This window comes from Oenanthe melanoleuca, chromosome 7 (assembly GCF_029582105.1).
Source record: "Oenanthe melanoleuca isolate GR-GAL-2019-014 chromosome 7, OMel1.0, whole genome shotgun sequence".
Taxonomy (NCBI): domain Eukaryota; kingdom Metazoa; phylum Chordata; class Aves; order Passeriformes; family Muscicapidae; genus Oenanthe; species Oenanthe melanoleuca.
Window position 1 is genome coordinate 15,521,524 of NC_079341.1, and position 18,287 is coordinate 15,539,810.

Sequence of the window (18,287 nt, forward strand, 5' to 3'; positions counted from 1 at the left end):
ATGGTCCATATCATGGGTGGGCACTGGGAGGAATCCAAGACACTGCTGCCACTTAAAGCATGAGGACTAAGCCATATTTGAAGATGGCAATTTCAGAGCACAGGCATCAAGGGAAAAGCACACGGAGCCATGGCCCTGGACAGTCTTCCGACACTGATACACAGTAACTTTTGAACACAGGCAGGGGCTGTGGCAAAGCACAGAGCACCTAAAAAGCTCCTGGGTTCCCCTTGCCGTGAACTATATTATCTAATGTCTGTCAGAAAAAATTCTCTACAAATTGGCTATTAAACAGACATCTCAGTAAACTCCTACCCTGCACTTCTATTTGTTCCTTAATTTGTTCACTAATGTGAAAGCCAGGGGCAAGCAGCATCCTTACAGCCTTTGCAGGGACTACTGTATTTGTACCATCCATTTGTCTAACATGTAGTACAAAGATACTCCTTCCATTACCAAAATCAAAGTGCAACAATAAACCTGTGGTTAACGCAGCAGCCTTATTTGAATTTCATCAGGTGAAGAATCAGTCTGGAATAACTTGGTCTGTGACAGCTTGCTTTCAGTTCAAACCCGTGTTCTTCACATCAACAGTGCATGCTGCTCTTGCAGCAGACCCCCCCAACACCATTAAGGAAAAAAAATCCACATTACTCATATATATGAAAACATCAGATTGCAAATTATAACCTTCATTTTATTATTATTATTACTGAGGTACAGAGTATGTTCTCAAGCCTGAGCAACTAGTGACATTGCCAAGCATCACAATGCTGACCTCATACACAGACAAGCTTCCACATGGAAACCAACTGTTTCTTGATGAAAACATTGTTTTAAAACCATTAAGAATAAAGCTGAAAAGCTGGACTGAGCCAAGCATTTTTGGCTTGCAGTCTCAAACTGGAAAGATGATCCTGTAAGAAAATGTGTCGCAGTAATTCTAGACTACTTTGTGTTCTTCACACCACTAGAAAAAGGTGATGCCAACACATTTTAGATTGTAAGTCATTTGACAATATACACTTTATTCTGATACAAAATTGAAATATTTTAACAAATTTCAATCCATTATGGACTATACTGAAATTTTAAATTTCCATGCTATTTTAACTTGTTTAACCACAAGTTTCAAGATGTCAGCACACTAGCACCACTGCTCTTGAAGTCTTTGCCAGTTTTACCATTTTATTCTGTTTCCGATCTTGCGATATTATCTTCTACATGAAGGCCATTTTTTCTTCTATGGAGATACTTGGATTACTTAAGTTCAGGAAAAAGCTAACAGAGAGAGATGTCAACCTGTAGCACCCACAGCAGAAAAAGAATCATCCATCAGATATGTGAATTTCAGTGATACTCAAGATCTTACATGCTCCACACAATTTAAGATACACGCACTTGTCAGAGACCACAGACTGATTTGTGAATATTCCACCTCGGTGTAGACAGTACATGAAAACACATTTATGTCTTAAACACAGGAACCAAAGACAGTTTCAGTACATCACATAAATAATGCTTGAAAAGATTAGGATCCTTAGGTATTGAAAGGATATCAAAGTTAAGGTGCTGTGTCTAACTTTGTCTTTCTGTAATAGCATAGTTACCTCCATCAATCTGGGCTGCTTCTGGCCCTTCGTTATCAAGATAATTTCTGTACAACTGCAGTTTAGGGACCTTAGGCTTTGTTAGCTTTGCATCTTTACATTCCCATCTCCATTCAATGCTGCTATTTTCAACAGAAGCCAGCAAACAACAACATGGCCATGAAACAACGTTCTTAACTCTTAAAAGTACCTCAAACAATTGACCAAGTACTCCCTTAAGAATGTATTTATTTGGGTCAGTTATTTCTGAAAAGATTTGGCTGTAAATAACTGAATTTAAGTAAATTAGTCTTAACAAGAGTGTTTCAAACCAAACTGAAAATAACAGTGATTATCCATTTCTGTATGTGGTGCAAAAAGACTCATCCAAAGCATAGAACAAGTCTGCAGCAACATGGAATCCTCTCATATTAAGGTCAGGTAGAGCTTTACTCTATACATAGGCCTAGCACCAAGGCAAACTACAAAGTTTTTGTTAAAAATTAATTTTTAAAAAATATTTTCAAAATTTTACTGTTAAAAAAATCCAAAGACCACTGCAAGTGCTAGAGCAGTTGCCTGCACCTGAGGGCAATGCTGTTCCCCATTACCTGTTGCTGCACACATGCCTGTGGGAGCTCTGCCAAGCAGATCAAAAGCAGAGGTTTCCCGTTTTTAGGTCTAAGAAAGCAAGCTTGTCATGCCAGCAAGAAGCTGGCACTAAGGCAATATGACTGTACTGCTGCACTGTCAGATTTAGTCTCAACTTTGGCTAAGCACACACTCATCTCAATGTTTCTTAATAAATATATACAATCACTATGAGATTTTCAATTAAGTAGCTTCTGATTTTATGAAAGTATCTTTCTACAAAAGTCTCTGTATATTACTTCCACATTTTGTTTAACTGTGTACTACCAAGTCAGGAATTACTTTCTGGGAGTCTACAGGCAGCAGGTAAAAAGTTTAAGTACTTGAAACAGTTTGTGAACATGCCTCAGCCTCCGATTAGGCAGGTTCCACTTACTTTCAGAGCAACTGAAACATAACTAACACTAAAATAGAAATTGACTTCCTAAGAATGCACAGGCTCAGGAATGTATTGGGAAGTTTAAATCAATGCCAAACTACTTTATAAAAACTTGTAACAATCAAAGATGCAGGAAAGGAAATAACACACGTTCAAAGACTCAATACATGTTCCAGTCTGTGTAAAAACAAGATTCCATGGGAAGTTTTTATTGCCATTCCATTTCCCTGCACAAATGCGACTGTGATTTCAGCTGGATATCATATGACAGTGTAGCCTCAACTACGCTGCCTGGAAGCACCCAGAATCTGAAAGGGAGCTCTTTGATTTGTACAGGTAAATACATCACCTGGAAAGCCAAGATCCACTACCTAGGAGGGAAATCCCAGCTCGCACCAATACCAAGCTCCCTCCCAGAACGGGTGCAGCAGCAGCAGGCCAGACACTGCTGAGAACCGATGAACCACTTCAGCGTCCCTGCCTTTCTGGGCTTCTCTGGGGCACCTCTTTCCATGACAAGGCACAGAACTATTTCCCCCCACCCCAGCACACTCCCCAGTAACCAAAACACATTTCAAAACATCAACTTGTCTTCTTCATCTCAGACATGAAGCAATTTTGTATCTGCCAGGAACAGAAGATTCTCAAATAGGAATTGTGCCAGCAAGCAGCCTTCATCCAGAACAGGAAACACTGGATGACACAGGCTGCAGCATTTGCTGCTCGGTACTTATGAGTTCCCTTGATATTAAAACTATCAAAGTAAGGTCTAGAAGGAAAGAAGGATTAAACACATTTTACTATACACTACAAATCTTACCCAGTCAGAAACCTTCATTTGAAGAGGATGTGCAAGACATTCCCCATTTTGTCAAGCAGCAGCTTCTCATTCAACCTGAAAATTAAAGAAATTACTCTTACCTTGTTTAAAAACCTCCCACCACTCTTTATAATTCATGAAAAATTTTAAAGGCAAACCTTACCTATGCTCATTGCCCTTCCTTTCAGGTCTAAATGCTAGACCTATTGATTTGAGTCAACTCAAGTAGCTATCACTCAAGGAGGTTCCAAAAGGTGAAGAACTCTTGCTAGACTTTCTTCGATATTTCAGCTGTGATAAGCAGATTTAACTAGCCTTGGGAAAGCTGCTCACTATCAGCACAGTATCTTATTCCTTCACTTTTCTGGAAGTTGAAGCTGTTGCTCCTGCTGCCTTGTCATTCTTTAATTAGGCTGACTTCTCCATACTCAATAGGCTGCTGAAGTCCTGTCTTACGAGTCTCCTTAGCAATGTATGGATCTGTAAAGCTGGCGGATCACTGTCCTCATGGCTTACACTTTTCCACGTCACAAACAGCAGCTAAGCTACCCCACCCACCTACAAAGCGGTCACTTACATCCAGCTCTTAAAAGGTTGCATACAGATCTTGTTCATAAAGTTTATTATGACACTATTATTCAAAGTTAACATTGTAGTCACAGTACAGCTACAAGAGGCCCTGTTAAAAAGAACACTGTCAATACATTCTAAAAAATTTAGAAATACCAGATCAATTGTCAGAAGGGACAGCAACCCCATTCTCCAGTTGTCCCTGCAATCACACGCAGGCCCCAGGTCCAAGTCTACACATCTTCTAGCGTAGTAACGTACAAAGCAAGTCAGCAGTTAGGTGTCTCACTCCCTAGTGAGTGTGGTTTAGGTTCCCCATGTTTTCAAACTCCAAATGGGTTGTTTAAAAAATGCCTTTATTGAAGTACAGCCTCCCCCCCACCCCAAGCCCAAATGAACATGTACAACAACAGAAGCGTTCACTAAACCACCAATTCTTGCTTTAACTTTTGAGATCTTTCAGAACTCCACAGACAAGAATAAGCAGACTTTGAAATCCATTTGGAGGCTACCATCTTGACACTGGTTCCTTATTTTAGCATACTGCAGTCTAAATACACTCCAATAACAGCGTTTAAATAACATATGTTTAATTTTTTTTCAAACAACACACTTATTTTTCTACCACTTCTTAAAAATTATAATTCATTATTAATATGACTGATTATGCCTTAAGCCATTTCATACATCTTTGCAGATTCATTCCTACACTGGAATTGCATTTACCTTATACTGCACATTGACCCAGAAGTGAAACAGGTGTGAGTAATTCCAATACATATTGCCAAGTGTCTGAGCATTTATTTTATTGACTGGGTCCCTACTCTTCTGAGTCTGAATTGACAGCAAGCACTGGCCTGGCAATAGTCAAGAGAATTCACATCAGATGGGGACAGGACAGACTGCAGTGCCTTAATTTGGAGGTCAGAAGTGAGAATGAAGTACAATTTCTAGCCACATGGTCAGATTTTCTACTCCACTGCACCAAATCCAGTTGTAGCACACTATCATTCTACCTGTGCGAACTCAGGACTGTACCCCTCTACGTTGTGGGAGTGCTTCTCATTCGTAAAATACAACTAGATCATGTTTTATCTTTGAGCTCTCAGCTGAGCACAGACATCTGCCAGGGAAGCAGCTCAAGAACTCTACTATTTAAGAGCCCACGGGGAATGGGCTTTTGGATCGCATTACCTGGGACTGTCAGTGATTACACCTGTGCTACCCTTGGCTCCCAGTCAGAAGCATGTGTCCAGAAAATTGCCTAGGGTGCATGCAAGGAAGTATATAGCCATTAAATCATTGAGGGACATACCTATTACTCTCACTATGACACCTCATTTAATTGAAACAGTGCAGTCTGGTGTGAGGGAAAAGGAAATGGGGACAAAGGGGATGAAAATTCCAAGCCACCCTCCCCAAAGTAGTTTTATTGAAACAGAATCATTGTATATCCCAAGGAAACAGGCACTTGATTCCCCCCACCTTAACTTCTCGGGAATTACAATAAATATAAAGGTAAAAAGCAAATTTCTTTTTCTCTCCACCCAAGACTTAAACAACTTCAGTTATCCCTTATGCATCTCAAATGAGACGGGAGACAGCTTTCACGTGTCTAAAGTTGGTCTTGTTAAAATATTTATCATGCCTTATTTTCTTGAAGCGCTAATACTAATACAGAACTACAAATTAAAAAAATATGCACAAACCAAAATGTAGTTTGAAATTTTCATTAAGATAAAGCTTAGTTCTATGATTCACAAACACTAATTTGAGTAACTCAATCCTAGTTATACATCTAAACAAACTATAATGCAACATACAGATGTTTTCCCTCTGTATGTCTATGTAACTCATGTCAATGACAGTTACATATATACACTGAGACTAGACCCCTTAAGACTGCAAATCAATAGGTGTTTCTATTGTTAACTTTAAATTAATACAAAATAGTAATTGAGAAATGCATTTATCTTCTCTATTAACTAACAAGGAAACACCCTAAACTACATTTCATTTCTGTTATAGTTCTCTGTACTAAATGTGGAAAAACTGAACTACACAAATATTGAAAAGTTAAAAATTCATTGATTTGTTTATTCCTGGTACCACTACCACAATTTACAGGGCAATATACCTGATGTAATGGGAAAATAAAAAGAAAAAAGAAAGACAAAGCTACAACAGAGAAAGACCTCAGGAATGTACATCTAATCGACACTACATTGCATGAATCAATAGCTGCACTTTTTGCAAACTGTGGCTATGACAGTCCTGATCAAGAAGGGTTTCCTGTTTAAGCTGCAGTAACTTTTCTGACTATGGATCATCGTTCCTTCTGTGGCAGATTTTACAGTTCCTCTAATTCATTTGGGACGACTGTCTCAAAGTAACCTGCAGCTTTCCTGACAACTCCTCGCTCTCTCTCCTGCTAAGAACTGTAGCCTGTTGAATACAGGATAAGAAAATTATTACTCTCAGTGAACAGTTGTACATCATTAATCATCATTATAAATATGCATTACACCTACCCTTTTTTCTGGTAGCATGTTTAGAATCTTCTACCACCATAGCCCCCACTTCCACTTCCAGATCCATAACCACCTAAAAGAAGCATGTATATTGAAATACATGACAACAAGAGATTTTAACTCAAAAATATTTTCTGTACAAAATCATACTTACCACCGTAAGGACTGCCTGAACTTCTGCCACCAAAGCTGCCACCACCTTTCATGGGACCATAGTTAGACTGCTGTTGTCCACTGTAATTGCCAAAATCATTGTAGTTTCCACTTCCACCATAATTACCTGAAATAAGTAATTTAAAAAGCCGTGTTTGTTCAACACTTAGGACACAAAACTCATCAAATTCCAATATCCAATGTAAAAATAAACTGTGGTAGTTTAGAACAATTTAAAATAAAGTTCATGTATTTTGATACTATCTCTTTTCAAAATGCACAAGTAACAGAAGAATCTTGGTACTTTAATGATCAGAAATCAGCATGATTATGAAAGATGAAACACATCACATTATATAAGCACATTTGAGTAGCCAATTTGATGTTAACCCAGTAGGCCAAATTAAGGCCCCCAAAATGAGAAAACCATTTCACAATTTTTCTTCTATTGCACAACTTTGCATGTATGACAATAATGTAAGTTATAATTTATTTGCTCAAAAAAAGAAGATACAACTGTAATAGACATGCTGCACACAGAGATCAGAAAGTATAGTAAGATATACAGCAGTTTTTTCAGCTTAACTCCCTGAATTTGGGGCAAACAATAAAAAAAGCTAATAAAAATCTGTGTTTGTAGTCTTCACAAAGAAGGATGTGATCTACATGTTGTGAACTGGCATCCGAGGACAACATACTTGAAATGGTCAAAACCATTAAAATTCCTGTACTCTGCCTCCACACACAGATTTATAGCCAAAGCTTTTAGAAAAATACATCCTTGGCAAAACAAAGCTGTAGTTTATCAAAACTGATCCACATGAAAAAAGAACTTTCCTTATGCAACATGGCCTTCTATGTTAAAACCCAGACAAACAACTAATTTTATGAATTACCCTATTTCAGGAATTGTGAAATGAAACCTAAGAGTCATGGATGTGGAATTAAAGCTGGACTCTTACCACCACCAAAATTTCCTCCTTCATTGTAGCCATCATATCCTCCTCCTCCACCTCCATATCCACCACCTGGGTTTCCATATCCTGGTCCTCCACCACCACCATAACCTCCTCTGCTGCCATAGCCAGGACCACCTCCATAGTTGCCACCTTTGAATAAAAAAAGAATCAAACTTAACACATCAAAGCTAAATACTAGTAAGGGAAGAACCATTAAACAAAAAACCCCAAACCAACACACTTGCACAATAAAAATGTCCCACAGAGCGTTCCCTGTATTATGTTCATTGTGGCTGCATAATCTATCTAAACTATTTCAGAAAAAATTGCATGCTTATAAGATCAGGACCTAAGTAATTAATTACATGCTACTTCACTCATCCCTTTTTGCATTCTGTTAATTGCATTTTTCAGCCTTTAGGTAATTGCTGCACTTCTCTTCAGATGCATTTTGGATACTCATCCTAACTGCATCTCAAAAAAGATACTACTGAACCACAAGAAGTCTTAAGAGCTGACTGAAAACAGCTGTTTACTGCTTTATTCAGTTTTAGTAATCTCAATTGACACGAGAATCTTCACTTAGCTCTCAATAATAAACAGCTCCCTCATGACCTTATGATGAGATTTTTTTAAAGGGTTAATCCAGACAAGTATTTTTCCCACCCATCATTTTGTGGAGAGAAAAAAAACAGTTAACTCTTCACACCTCTACAATGTAGACAATTTTAATGATTGCTATTATCACATTATCACCAAAACAAACTTCACTTCCAAAGTGAAGGCAAAACTTACAGCTGGTTCTAACACTGGGGGAAAAGGAAGTGAACAGTACACTTACCATCACCAAATCCATTGTATCCGTCACCACCCCCAAAGCTTCCTCTGCTCCCACCACCGCCACCACCACCCCCATAGCCTCCTAGAACACAAAACAGATGAGAATGTTTTCCTGAACAAATGTGTTTAAGCCAAAATAAGTGTTTAAGCCAACTGACACAGGAAATTTAAAAAAAAACAAAACAAAACAAAAAGCCAAACCATAATGTAGATCACATTGTATACTAATATTCCAGCCATTTACCTCTCCCACCAAAGTTTCCTCCTCGGCCAAAATTCCCTCCACCGCCTCCGAAGTTTCCACGGCCCATGAAGTTGCCTGAGCCACCCCCACGACCTACAAAATATTTCACTTGAATTACATTAATTGAAAACCTGTTACACCAAATAGCTATGCACAACTACAACTCACCTCTCTGAGAGCTAGCAGTCTGCATCTCTTGTTTAGAGAGTGCTTTTTTCACTTCACAGTTGTGTCCATTTATAGTATGGTATTTCTGAACTACAGAAAACAGTGAAAAAGCAAAGTTAGAAAATCGCATCACTGCAATGTGCTGTAAAACTCTCAGAGAAAGTTACTGTAAGGCATGTGCACACTTTGAAAAGTAACACTCAATCAACCCCATCCCATACAATGGTAAACCAGCTGATTACAATCATCTCATTCCACACACAGCTCTTCCGAAATCCCAACACTTTTATCCCTAAGTCATTTTTCACTAAAGAGCTTACGTACCAACAATTTTATCAACTGTATCATGATCATCAAAAGTTACAAAAGCGAAGCCTCTCTTCTTTCCACTCTGCCTGTCTTCCATGACCTCTATGGTTTCAATCTTGCCATATTTTTCGAAGTACTCCCTTAAATTATATTCTTCTGTATCTTCTTTAATTCCACCAACAAATATTTTCTTTACTGTGAGGTGTGCCCCAGGCTTTACAGAATCCTGCAATGCCAAAAACGACATTAAGTGCTTAAAGTTGTAGGGAAAGATTGGGATATGTGGTTAACTGGAACACTAACTCACCTCCCTGGAAACTGCTCTCTTTGGTTCAACCACGCGTCCATCGACCTTATGTGGTCGAGCGCTCATGGCAGCATCCACCTCCTCCACACAGGAGTAAGTCACAAAGCCAAAGCCTCTGGAACGTTTTGTTTGTGGGTCTCTCATCACCTGCAAACACACAAGGAGGCACTCTGCATTGCTGAGCTACTTTAAGTACCTAACCCTTTCAAAAGCACAAAATAATAGTAGAGACTTTACCACACAGTCTGTGAGTGTGCCCCATTTCTCAAAGTGCTCTCTCAGGCTATCATCTGTTGTTTCAAAGCTCAGACCTCCAATGAACAGCTTTCTCAACTGCTCTGGCTCCTTTGGCTCATGGCCCTATAAAATAAAAAAATCAAAAACGTATTTTGAATACAAATCACATAATTAAAATTTCACTGAAATACTAGAAATTATCTGTGCACATTATAACTACGAATAGGTGAAATACATTTACATAAGAACAATGACTTCTAATGGGTTTAGACAGCAGAATAGTAAACACTTAATGAGATGTGATTTTAATTAAAACACTAACAACTTCAGGAGTGCTAAAATGCAAATAGTAAAGGGATTTCAATATACTAGGTAAGTCAGTTGCTCCCCACCACCCAGAAATGCATTCATTCTGTTTCTATTTTTGAATTGCAGATCGTGCTGTGGGGACAGGGGATGAAACACTGCTAGAAAAAGCCAAGTTCTAACACTTCATGAAGCATAAATATGCACAACTACAAAAAAATTTAAGGACGTGATAGACAAGAAAAGAAGGTTCCTGCTCGGGCTGAGTGTCTACTCTTTGGGGATGTCCATTGTGAAAGGTAACTTTTATGCATTTTTATGAAACATATCAATACAAAATTCCCTGAAACCATTAATTCTGAACTTTGAAGCAACAGGGACCTATGTCTTAGAGACAAAAATGCCATGAGTAACAACTCATCAATGACTAGTAGTGGGTACAACTACTGGAATAAGATTGGTAACTTAGCAAGCATGACAGAACAAGCAAGTTTAATAGCACTCGATAACACTGCCAGTGACAAAAGGTGCAACTTTGCAGATCCCAGTTTTCTATCACATGACTGAAATGGGCTTAAGAGTACAACTGTGTTACTGCTCTGTTTCAGTGCTGCACTTTTTTAGGAGACAGGCAATTTCCCTGTACAGCTGACAAGGAGTTCACAAAAAACTGTTTCACAACTGCCATTGTCAGAGATGTCTTATGAAAAAGCAATTAGACTAAAATCTCATTTAGCAAGTGGGTACTTTTGTGCATGTAAAATATTCCAGGAGGCGCTGACCAGCTATGCTGTTTATGACTTCAGTTCTACAGCATCAATGTTCAACAGGCTTCACCTTTTCTGCTGCAGTGCATTAAACTAGACTAGATGCAGCATTATCCTGAGGTGAACTACACAGAAACAGCCACAGACTTCTACCTGCAGACATTTTGCTTCAAATCTGAAATAAAGAGGTTTTAGCCTCTGCCACACCACTAGGGTTGACAAGGAATGCTTGTTATATAGTGCTTTAGCAAACCATCAGTTTGTACTACAGAAAACAGTAATTAAGATTATGAAAAGCTGTCTGGGAAGTAAATTCCTGCCCTTACAGTTGCTGAATTTTGTTAGAAAGAAACCCAACATTCTTGATAAGACTTCTATTTAAAGCTTTGTTACCTCAGGATCATCATACAAATCATTAACAGTCAGTGGTCCCATGACTACGAAGTAAAGCTTCTAGTGTCTTCCAAGTGATCCAGACTATAAAGGTATCAAAAAATAAAACACCTTCCTTGTCACTACATTGAAACTTTTAATTTTACAGGACTACACACCTACTGCATATAGAAACTGCTTTAGGTCAAGTGCTGTTATCTGTTGCTAATCGCTATTTTTAAAATCTACTGACAATTTTTAGTTGGGTTATGTTAAAGCTAAGTGTTTCAAACTCTTCTACACATATTGAAAGAAATTTATTATGTGAAACTATGAAGTTCAGTGTCCTACGAAATCAGAAACCTGTGTAAGGAAAAACTGGCCAAACTATTTACAGTTTTCTGATATTATTCAAGGCTATGAGGGTTTCCAGCTAGCAACTCAAGAGTGCTTTTTATCTTGAAAGAATGACCACAGAATTTTTCAGGTAAGGAAGAGTGAAGTTCTTTTCTGCCTTTTGTTATTATGCGCATGAGAACAGCTGTTCTCACACATCAGGAAGAAGAACTGCTGTTACAGCTTCTCTGTTCTATTGAACAGGAATTATTCTTACGACGCATACGTGTTATAAAACCTCTGTGCAAAAATAGAAGGCAGTATTTTCTTAGAGAACTAGAGAACTTGTTTTTAGGCAGTTGGTTCTCACTGGGGTTTTCAGAGTGCTGTCCTCTGTCACACAAGATGCTCTTTCTCAGTTGTTCTGCTGCAAGTAATTTCTAACAGCAGTCTCTCCTGCACAGAAAGTCCCTCAGTGTAACCTCCACCCTGCTCTATCCGAACCAGGCTGCTTCCTGCTCAGCTGACACAGCAGGAGCTCACACGCCATTTTGCAGCACTCCTCTGGTAGGAAAGCAGACAGCAGCTGCAAGACCACCCGACCTGCCTTTAGTCGGCAAGACAGTTTCTCCCCCTAAGCTGCCAGAGGGGCTTCCAGACACATTTCAAGGCTCTGCGGAGGCGGAGAACTTTCCTTGTGCCCCGGCTTTGGCCTATGCCCCCACAGCCCAGGGGCGGCGCGGGCCCGGCCGCCTCCATTTTGTGCTCCGCCGCGGCCGCGCCGCCAATATGGAGCCGAGGGCGGGGCGCGCGGCCGGCGCCGCAGTGGCGCCATGGGCGGGGCCCGGCCCGCAGCGGCGCAGGGCGAGGCCGGGCTGCGGGTCCCGCTCCGCTCAGCCCCTGCGCCAGCCCCGCACCGCCGCCTCCCAAGGCACTCCGAAATCCCAGCTCGGCGCAGCCTAACTGCACCTCTCGCCAATGGGGGGAGGTGAGACGGCAGCTAGAACCCCCTGGGATTCCTGCAAAAATCCCCATCTTTGCAGAAATCCTGGCACCTTTTGAGACAATGCTGCTGCCGATACATACTGCTTCTATTCTGAGGCTGCCATCAACTGAAATTGACGATGGCAGAGGCTTTGAATAATCAGCCTTTTGGAGTTGCAGTATTTCTCTCTAGAGGCAGTTTTCGAGTGGAGCTCTCCCATGCATTCTGCCTCTGAGCAGCAGCAAGTGTCCACAAATGCCTGCTACCAAACCTGCCGAGATGTGGCTGAACCTGAGACCACCCTGTCCCCAGGCAGTACAATCCCAGACTGCCTTCTGAAACCAGAAAGCTTAGAGGCAACTGGGGCCTCAGCAACTTTCCCTGAGAAACTTGCTCTCTAGAAACTCACCAGATTTAAGATCATTGCAGGGCAATCTACTTTTGTGAACTAAAAGAGCTTACTTAGTATGCAGCTGATCGACCCCAGTTACACTCAATTCAAAGTCCAAATGAGTGAGAGAGTTTCAACATTCCTTCGGAAAGGACTTTACACACTGTACTTCAATACAAAATAACCATACACTACCAGACACATGCAAGCCGGACAAGGTTTGTTCATAATTCAAGTGTATAGCCCTCCCACATTTCAGTAGTGTATCATTCCAGAAAAAAGTTGGTTTCAACTAGCTAAAATGTTCAGGCAACCTGAAAAAGTAATGTTAGAAAGCAAACAAATCCAAGTAAATGAAGAGAAAATGCCTCCATTATAAGCTATATAAGCACGTTTAATACCCTTTTTGCTTATCTTAAAGTTATTTTCTGAAGGGTATTAAGAACGTTCCCCCCCCCACTTCCACACCCTGCCCCAAAAGTAACTAGCTCCCATCCTCCCAAAAACAGCCCAAACATCTTCTCTATACTACGCACCTTATTCAGTCTACGGTATTTCTGCTAGAAGCAAAAGAAAACAGTTATTTTTACTCAGTGCAGCTCACTTTCATTTGCAGTGACTATCAGGCAACCATTTTTACGTAAAAAAAAAAAAAAAAAAAAGGAAAAAAAAGAAGAAAAGAGGAACCTGTCTTCATTCCCACTAAAAACAGGACTTTGAAGGTAGGAAGTAATCAAGTTCCTGCTGATACTCTGAGGATGCATGAATTTCTTAATAATTATGCCTTGCTTTAATCAGAAACATATATTTAATCAATTTTGTTAGAACAGAAGGCTAGACAAGCAAAATTTCCCCATTATACTTAACACCCCACCCCTTGAAACTGTAAGTAATAAACTGCAATTTAAAGTTACTCCACTAAAACGGGGATGAAGAAGGTAGGAAAAAAAAATCAATTGGTTAACTTGTTTTTTTTATCTTTTCCCCTTAAAGCTACTTTATTTTTAATTTAAAAAAAACAAAACAAACCCCATCCTCTCACCTGTGAGGATCGTCTTCCTTTCCTCTTGTAGTCTTCCACTTCTCTGTCTTCCTTAATAGCAGCCATTTTGAAGGGTACTCTAACTCAGCCTTTCTTTTAGATCTAGGAAACCTAGAAAACAGGTTGGATAAGTCAGTACTTACCCCAGTTTCTGTGGCACAGGGCCTTCTCTGGCTGCAATGCGCTGGTGTGGCTTTACAGGAAGAAACGGGTGAAAGTAGGAAAAAAATCCTAGATGTATTTAAAAGGGTAGAATAAAAAGCCTCAGCCTACTTAGCCAGCTACTAAAGAGCTGTAAAAGAAACATCTGCTATCCCAGTCAAGCTGACTTCACAAACTAATGCTAAAATCTGTAGCAAACCTATTACTGTCTCACAAAACTATTGTGAAGACAACTGATACACAGCGAATTTCACCTTTGATACCCAAACTCATTACATAAATTCTGCATCTCTGGATTTTCACCCCCAAAACATGTAAAATTTTGCAAATACTGCTTATTAGAACTCTTGTAGTGAGCTATCCAGCAGTGTGGAACACTAGAAAATACAGTATGTCTTGTATAGCTCCTCTATTAAAAAATACTTTCCACTAAGAGTAGTTCAAGAGCCCCTTACTGATGCTACCCTGCAACATCAAGAACTTCAGATCCTCAGCAGTCTATAGCACTAAGCATCTGCATTACTTCTGCTTCCATATTATATATTTGATTACTGCCCTGAACTGTGAAATGTACCACTACAAATAGGAAGTCTTTTAAAAGATAAGCTCAGTGAATGAACCCATACCTACACATCCAAACAAAAAAATCATGTTCCCTTTGGCCTTTTTTTAAAATAAAATTTTCTAGGATCCTTCAGTTAGTCCTAGTATTAATGTATTGGTATCTTTGGCAATGTTCATTACTGCTTTGGATGTTCCTTAAAGCTTTATTACAGTAGCCAAAATGCAACACTGTTAACTACGTAACATACTTCAGTAAAACTGAAGTACTTGTGCTGTATTTAAAGCCATAGAAATTTACAGTTGTACTTCTGTGAGGGATTTGTTTGTTTGGGTTGTGGGGGTTTTTTTGAAGCCTTCCTGCAAATTTTGTTCCTGCATATGGAAAGGCAGGCAGGTCTTTACTAATGAGCAATATATGCTGTTATTCAAGTGGAAATTCCTAAACATATCTTCATGTTAAAAATCCAGCTTCAAATTAAACTCAACTGAAATCATGACTATAACGATTTGATGCATTAACAATTTTAAAGGTTTTATTAAGTAACATCAAGCAGTTGTATTATCTTCAGTTCCTCTCTACAAAATGTTAAACTCCTCTTGAGGTCAAACATCAGTTTCACTTAAGAGGTATTAGGATATTAAGTACTTCAACTGAGCTGTTCAGTTTTTAAAGTCATGTAAGGGAGGTATGAAACAGAACGTTAACCGTTCAAGGGCCTTTAAAGTACTAGCTCTATGGCAAAACAGGAACTGTTAGGGAGTAAAGGGATAAGCTCATTTAAATACCGTTTCAAAGTAATGGAAACTATGAATCCCTGAAGCTGTCACCTGCTGCTTTCTCCAGCGAGGCTCCACACTGGCCAACATAAAGCCCCAGGGCATGGTCCCTCCCCCAATGGCCTCTGAAGGCCTTTGAGGGTTAAAAAAGGGAGCTGTCTTCTTGCTAATGCATGCCACCAGCTCACGTGGAACACAGCCCTGCTCAGTCATATTCCTATGTTGTCCTACAGAAAGTTAAGGCTGACAGCACTAAATTTTAAAGTTCTTATTACCAACAGAATACTCAAACTCTGAATAAAAATATTCAGAACAGTTCTGTTATTAAATGCTAGTTAAACTAGCATTGAGCAATTATATACGCCAACTTAACTACATAAAGGCAGTCTCCAAAGAAATCTTTAAATTGCTCTATCTCTTACAGGAGAAAAGAAGCTAACAGAGACAAAGCAGATATTACCAAGATGGAAGTTCACTCATCCAATCAGAGAATACTATGGAAGTGCCCTGGTCTTTTCTGTAAGCAACTGAAGTTGGACCTAAAGTGCATACAGTAGGGTGTTTTACCAAACCTAAAAGTTAAAGCAGGAAAAAACTGATTCTCAGTTTTAAGTGTTGGTAGTGAATACACTACCCAACACTGAAAGGAATGCGTGCCTGGGAAAAAACCCAAAATATTAGCTTAATACTTGATGTACTAAGTTTCCAAGCTTTACTGAACCACTTTCAAATACTTTTAACACATCACCCCTCTCAATTATTAAACCCCGAAGTAGCTAAAACAACTGCATACGTGAAGAAGTTATTTTTAGCTGTTTTGATAAGAGATCCAGTTTATTCTGTTTTTAATGTAAGAACAGATATCAGTGTGAGCTGTTGGCCCCTCTGACATTAATTTTTTAAGGTTTCAGTTTTCAGTGAAGGGAGTAAAAATACCGCACACATACAAAAAAAAGCAGCACTATTTTTGCCTGCCATACTCTGCAACGGTTGAGCAAAAACCTCATGTTTTGAGAAAAGAAAAGCAAGGGGAGACTATGATGACTAATTCCATCCAGGCAGAGCAAGAATGATTCCCCTAGGTTTGTGCAGACTCCTCCGTGCTGCTCACCAGGATCACGGCAGAATGCCACCGAACGTCCTGGGTCTTTTGCATGTGTAATTGTGGGAGTGGAGAAAAGGCAAAGAATTCTCTAGTTTTCCTTCCCCCATCTCCCTGAGCAGCAAAGGTTCCAGACACACTTTAACTCCCTCTGGGCAGCGGTGAGATATTAGGGAGGTGCTACAACGTGTAGAAGTATTCCCCTGCGAGATGCAACGTATTGCACTAAACGATATTAATGCTTCTGTAGTCGGTTTCGAGAGAACTGGGAGTGTAGAAAGCGTGTTAAAGAATATCCTAGCCGCACTACTCCGGGTATCTTATGCTGGGGGGGAAGGAGCGGGGGGGGGAAGTGGGGAAAAGAACATTGAGAGGGCAGAACAATAACGTGAGCACGTGTAGGGCTCGCAATGCCCCACTGCTGCCCGAATATGCGCCCAGGTGTCCCGGTGTGCGCAGGACTGCTGCTAAGCGCCCGGCTGCCCACAGCCCTGCCCCGGGCCGAGGGCCGGGCCCCTCTCACCCACGCGCCGGAGCGCTGCGAAATGGCGGCCGCAGCCCGCGGGGCGGAAGCGCCGCCTCTCCCGCTCCCTCTCTCTTCCTGCCCGCGCCGCCATTGCGAAATAACGCGGTGTGGCGCAGGCGAAAGCCGGGCTGGAGCGCGGCACTAACGCTACAAGGAGGCGGCGGCCGCGGGAACTGCAAGGGGCTCCATGACGTGTTGCAGCCAACCACCCCCTTCCCGCCGCGCTTTCCCGCCCGCAGGCTCGGGTGGAATTCGAGCCGCTCCAGCTGCGCGCGGCCCAGCAGGAGCCGCCTCGCGCCCGCCCCCGCCGCGGCCGATGGCGGCGAGCCCCGAGCCCCGCGCAGTTACCTCCATTTTGTGCCCGCGCTCGGGCAGCGCAGCGCCAATATGGAGCCGGGCGGGAGAGGAGGGGGCGGACGCGGGGGGGGGGTCACGTGGCGCCAAGGCGGGCTCGGGGCGGCGCGCGCGCTGCGGCCGTTACCGCTTTTCTTCTCAGGGCCCGCCGCCCATCCCCCCCCTCCTCCCCCCTTTCCTCCCGCCCGCGCGCCGCCAGCCCCGCCGGGAGGGCAGAAAGGGTCGGGAGCGAGGGAAGGTGCCGCGAAGGGTAAGGGAGGCGAGGAAAGAGAAGAGATCACCGTGCCGGCGTTCAGCGACAGCGCCTTCCCGCCCTCCTCGGTCCCACGCCGGCCGCCGGCCCCGCGCACGAACCGCCGCCCGCTGTGGGGGTGGCGGCGCCGGCGCAGCCGCGACCTGCGCGCGGGGCGGCCCCGTGAGGGGAGGCGGGGCCGCCCCCGCCCCGCCCCGCCCCCGCCGCGCGGGCCGAGCCGAGCGCGAGGGGCCCCGTGAGGGAGCGCCGGGCGCGCAGATCCGCAGGGGATGGCCGGCAGCTGCGTCCGCGGCTTGGTAGGAGAGAGAAGAAAGGAGGCAATGCCCTGCTTACAGGGGACATCTGCAGGAGTATCAGCGTGTGCCCGAGGTGCACAGGAGTTCCTATGAGAAATTTTTTGTCTCTACGTATTGTTTTACGCTGGAGGTGCTGCCAGGAGGCAGCTGAAGATCGGCTCTCCTGAGCTCGTTCAGCGCTCACCCTCAGAACTGAGCGTAGCTTAGTCAGTTTCCGGATAAATACCAAAACAAGTCCCAAGTAGTAAGTTTCCCAAGTATCCCCATTCACAAGCATCGCCTGTAGATTTTAATGGC

The 18,287-nt window shown here is 42.0% G+C and overlaps 1 protein-coding gene across 19 annotated transcripts; it reads right to left on the reverse strand.

The window, feature by feature from the left end:
- Positions 1-661: 661 nt before the first annotated feature.
- On the reverse strand, positions 662-17,845 carry HNRNPA3 (heterogeneous nuclear ribonucleoprotein A3). 19 transcript variants are annotated; one of them, XR_008841009.1, is made up of 14 exons: positions 17,723-17,834; positions 13,957-14,067; positions 13,451-13,474; positions 9,758-9,880; positions 9,521-9,667; positions 9,229-9,439; positions 8,905-8,994; positions 8,737-8,844; positions 8,494-8,574; positions 7,656-7,802; positions 6,695-6,820; positions 6,541-6,613; positions 3,440-3,514; positions 662-1,302 (listed from the first exon to the last, which is right to left on the reverse strand). XR_008841009.1 is itself a non-coding variant. In XM_056496868.1 (13 exons), the coding sequence occupies exons 2-12, from the start codon at positions 14,020-14,022 to the stop codon at positions 6,561-6,563; spliced, it is 1,161 nt and encodes a 386-aa protein (XP_056352843.1). In that variant the 5' UTR covers positions 14,023-14,067; positions 17,723-17,834; the 3' UTR covers positions 4,045-6,454; positions 6,541-6,560. The 19 variants fall into 19 exon arrangements, 12 of the variants coding, with proteins under 12 accessions (XP_056352843.1, XP_056352840.1, XP_056352845.1 ...); XR_008841010.1 differs by having other exon boundaries at positions 8,737-8,829; positions 17,723-17,829; XR_008841013.1 differs by lacking the exon at positions 13,451-13,474 and having other exon boundaries at positions 8,737-8,829; positions 17,723-17,840.
- Positions 17,846-18,287: the final 442 nt, after the last annotated feature.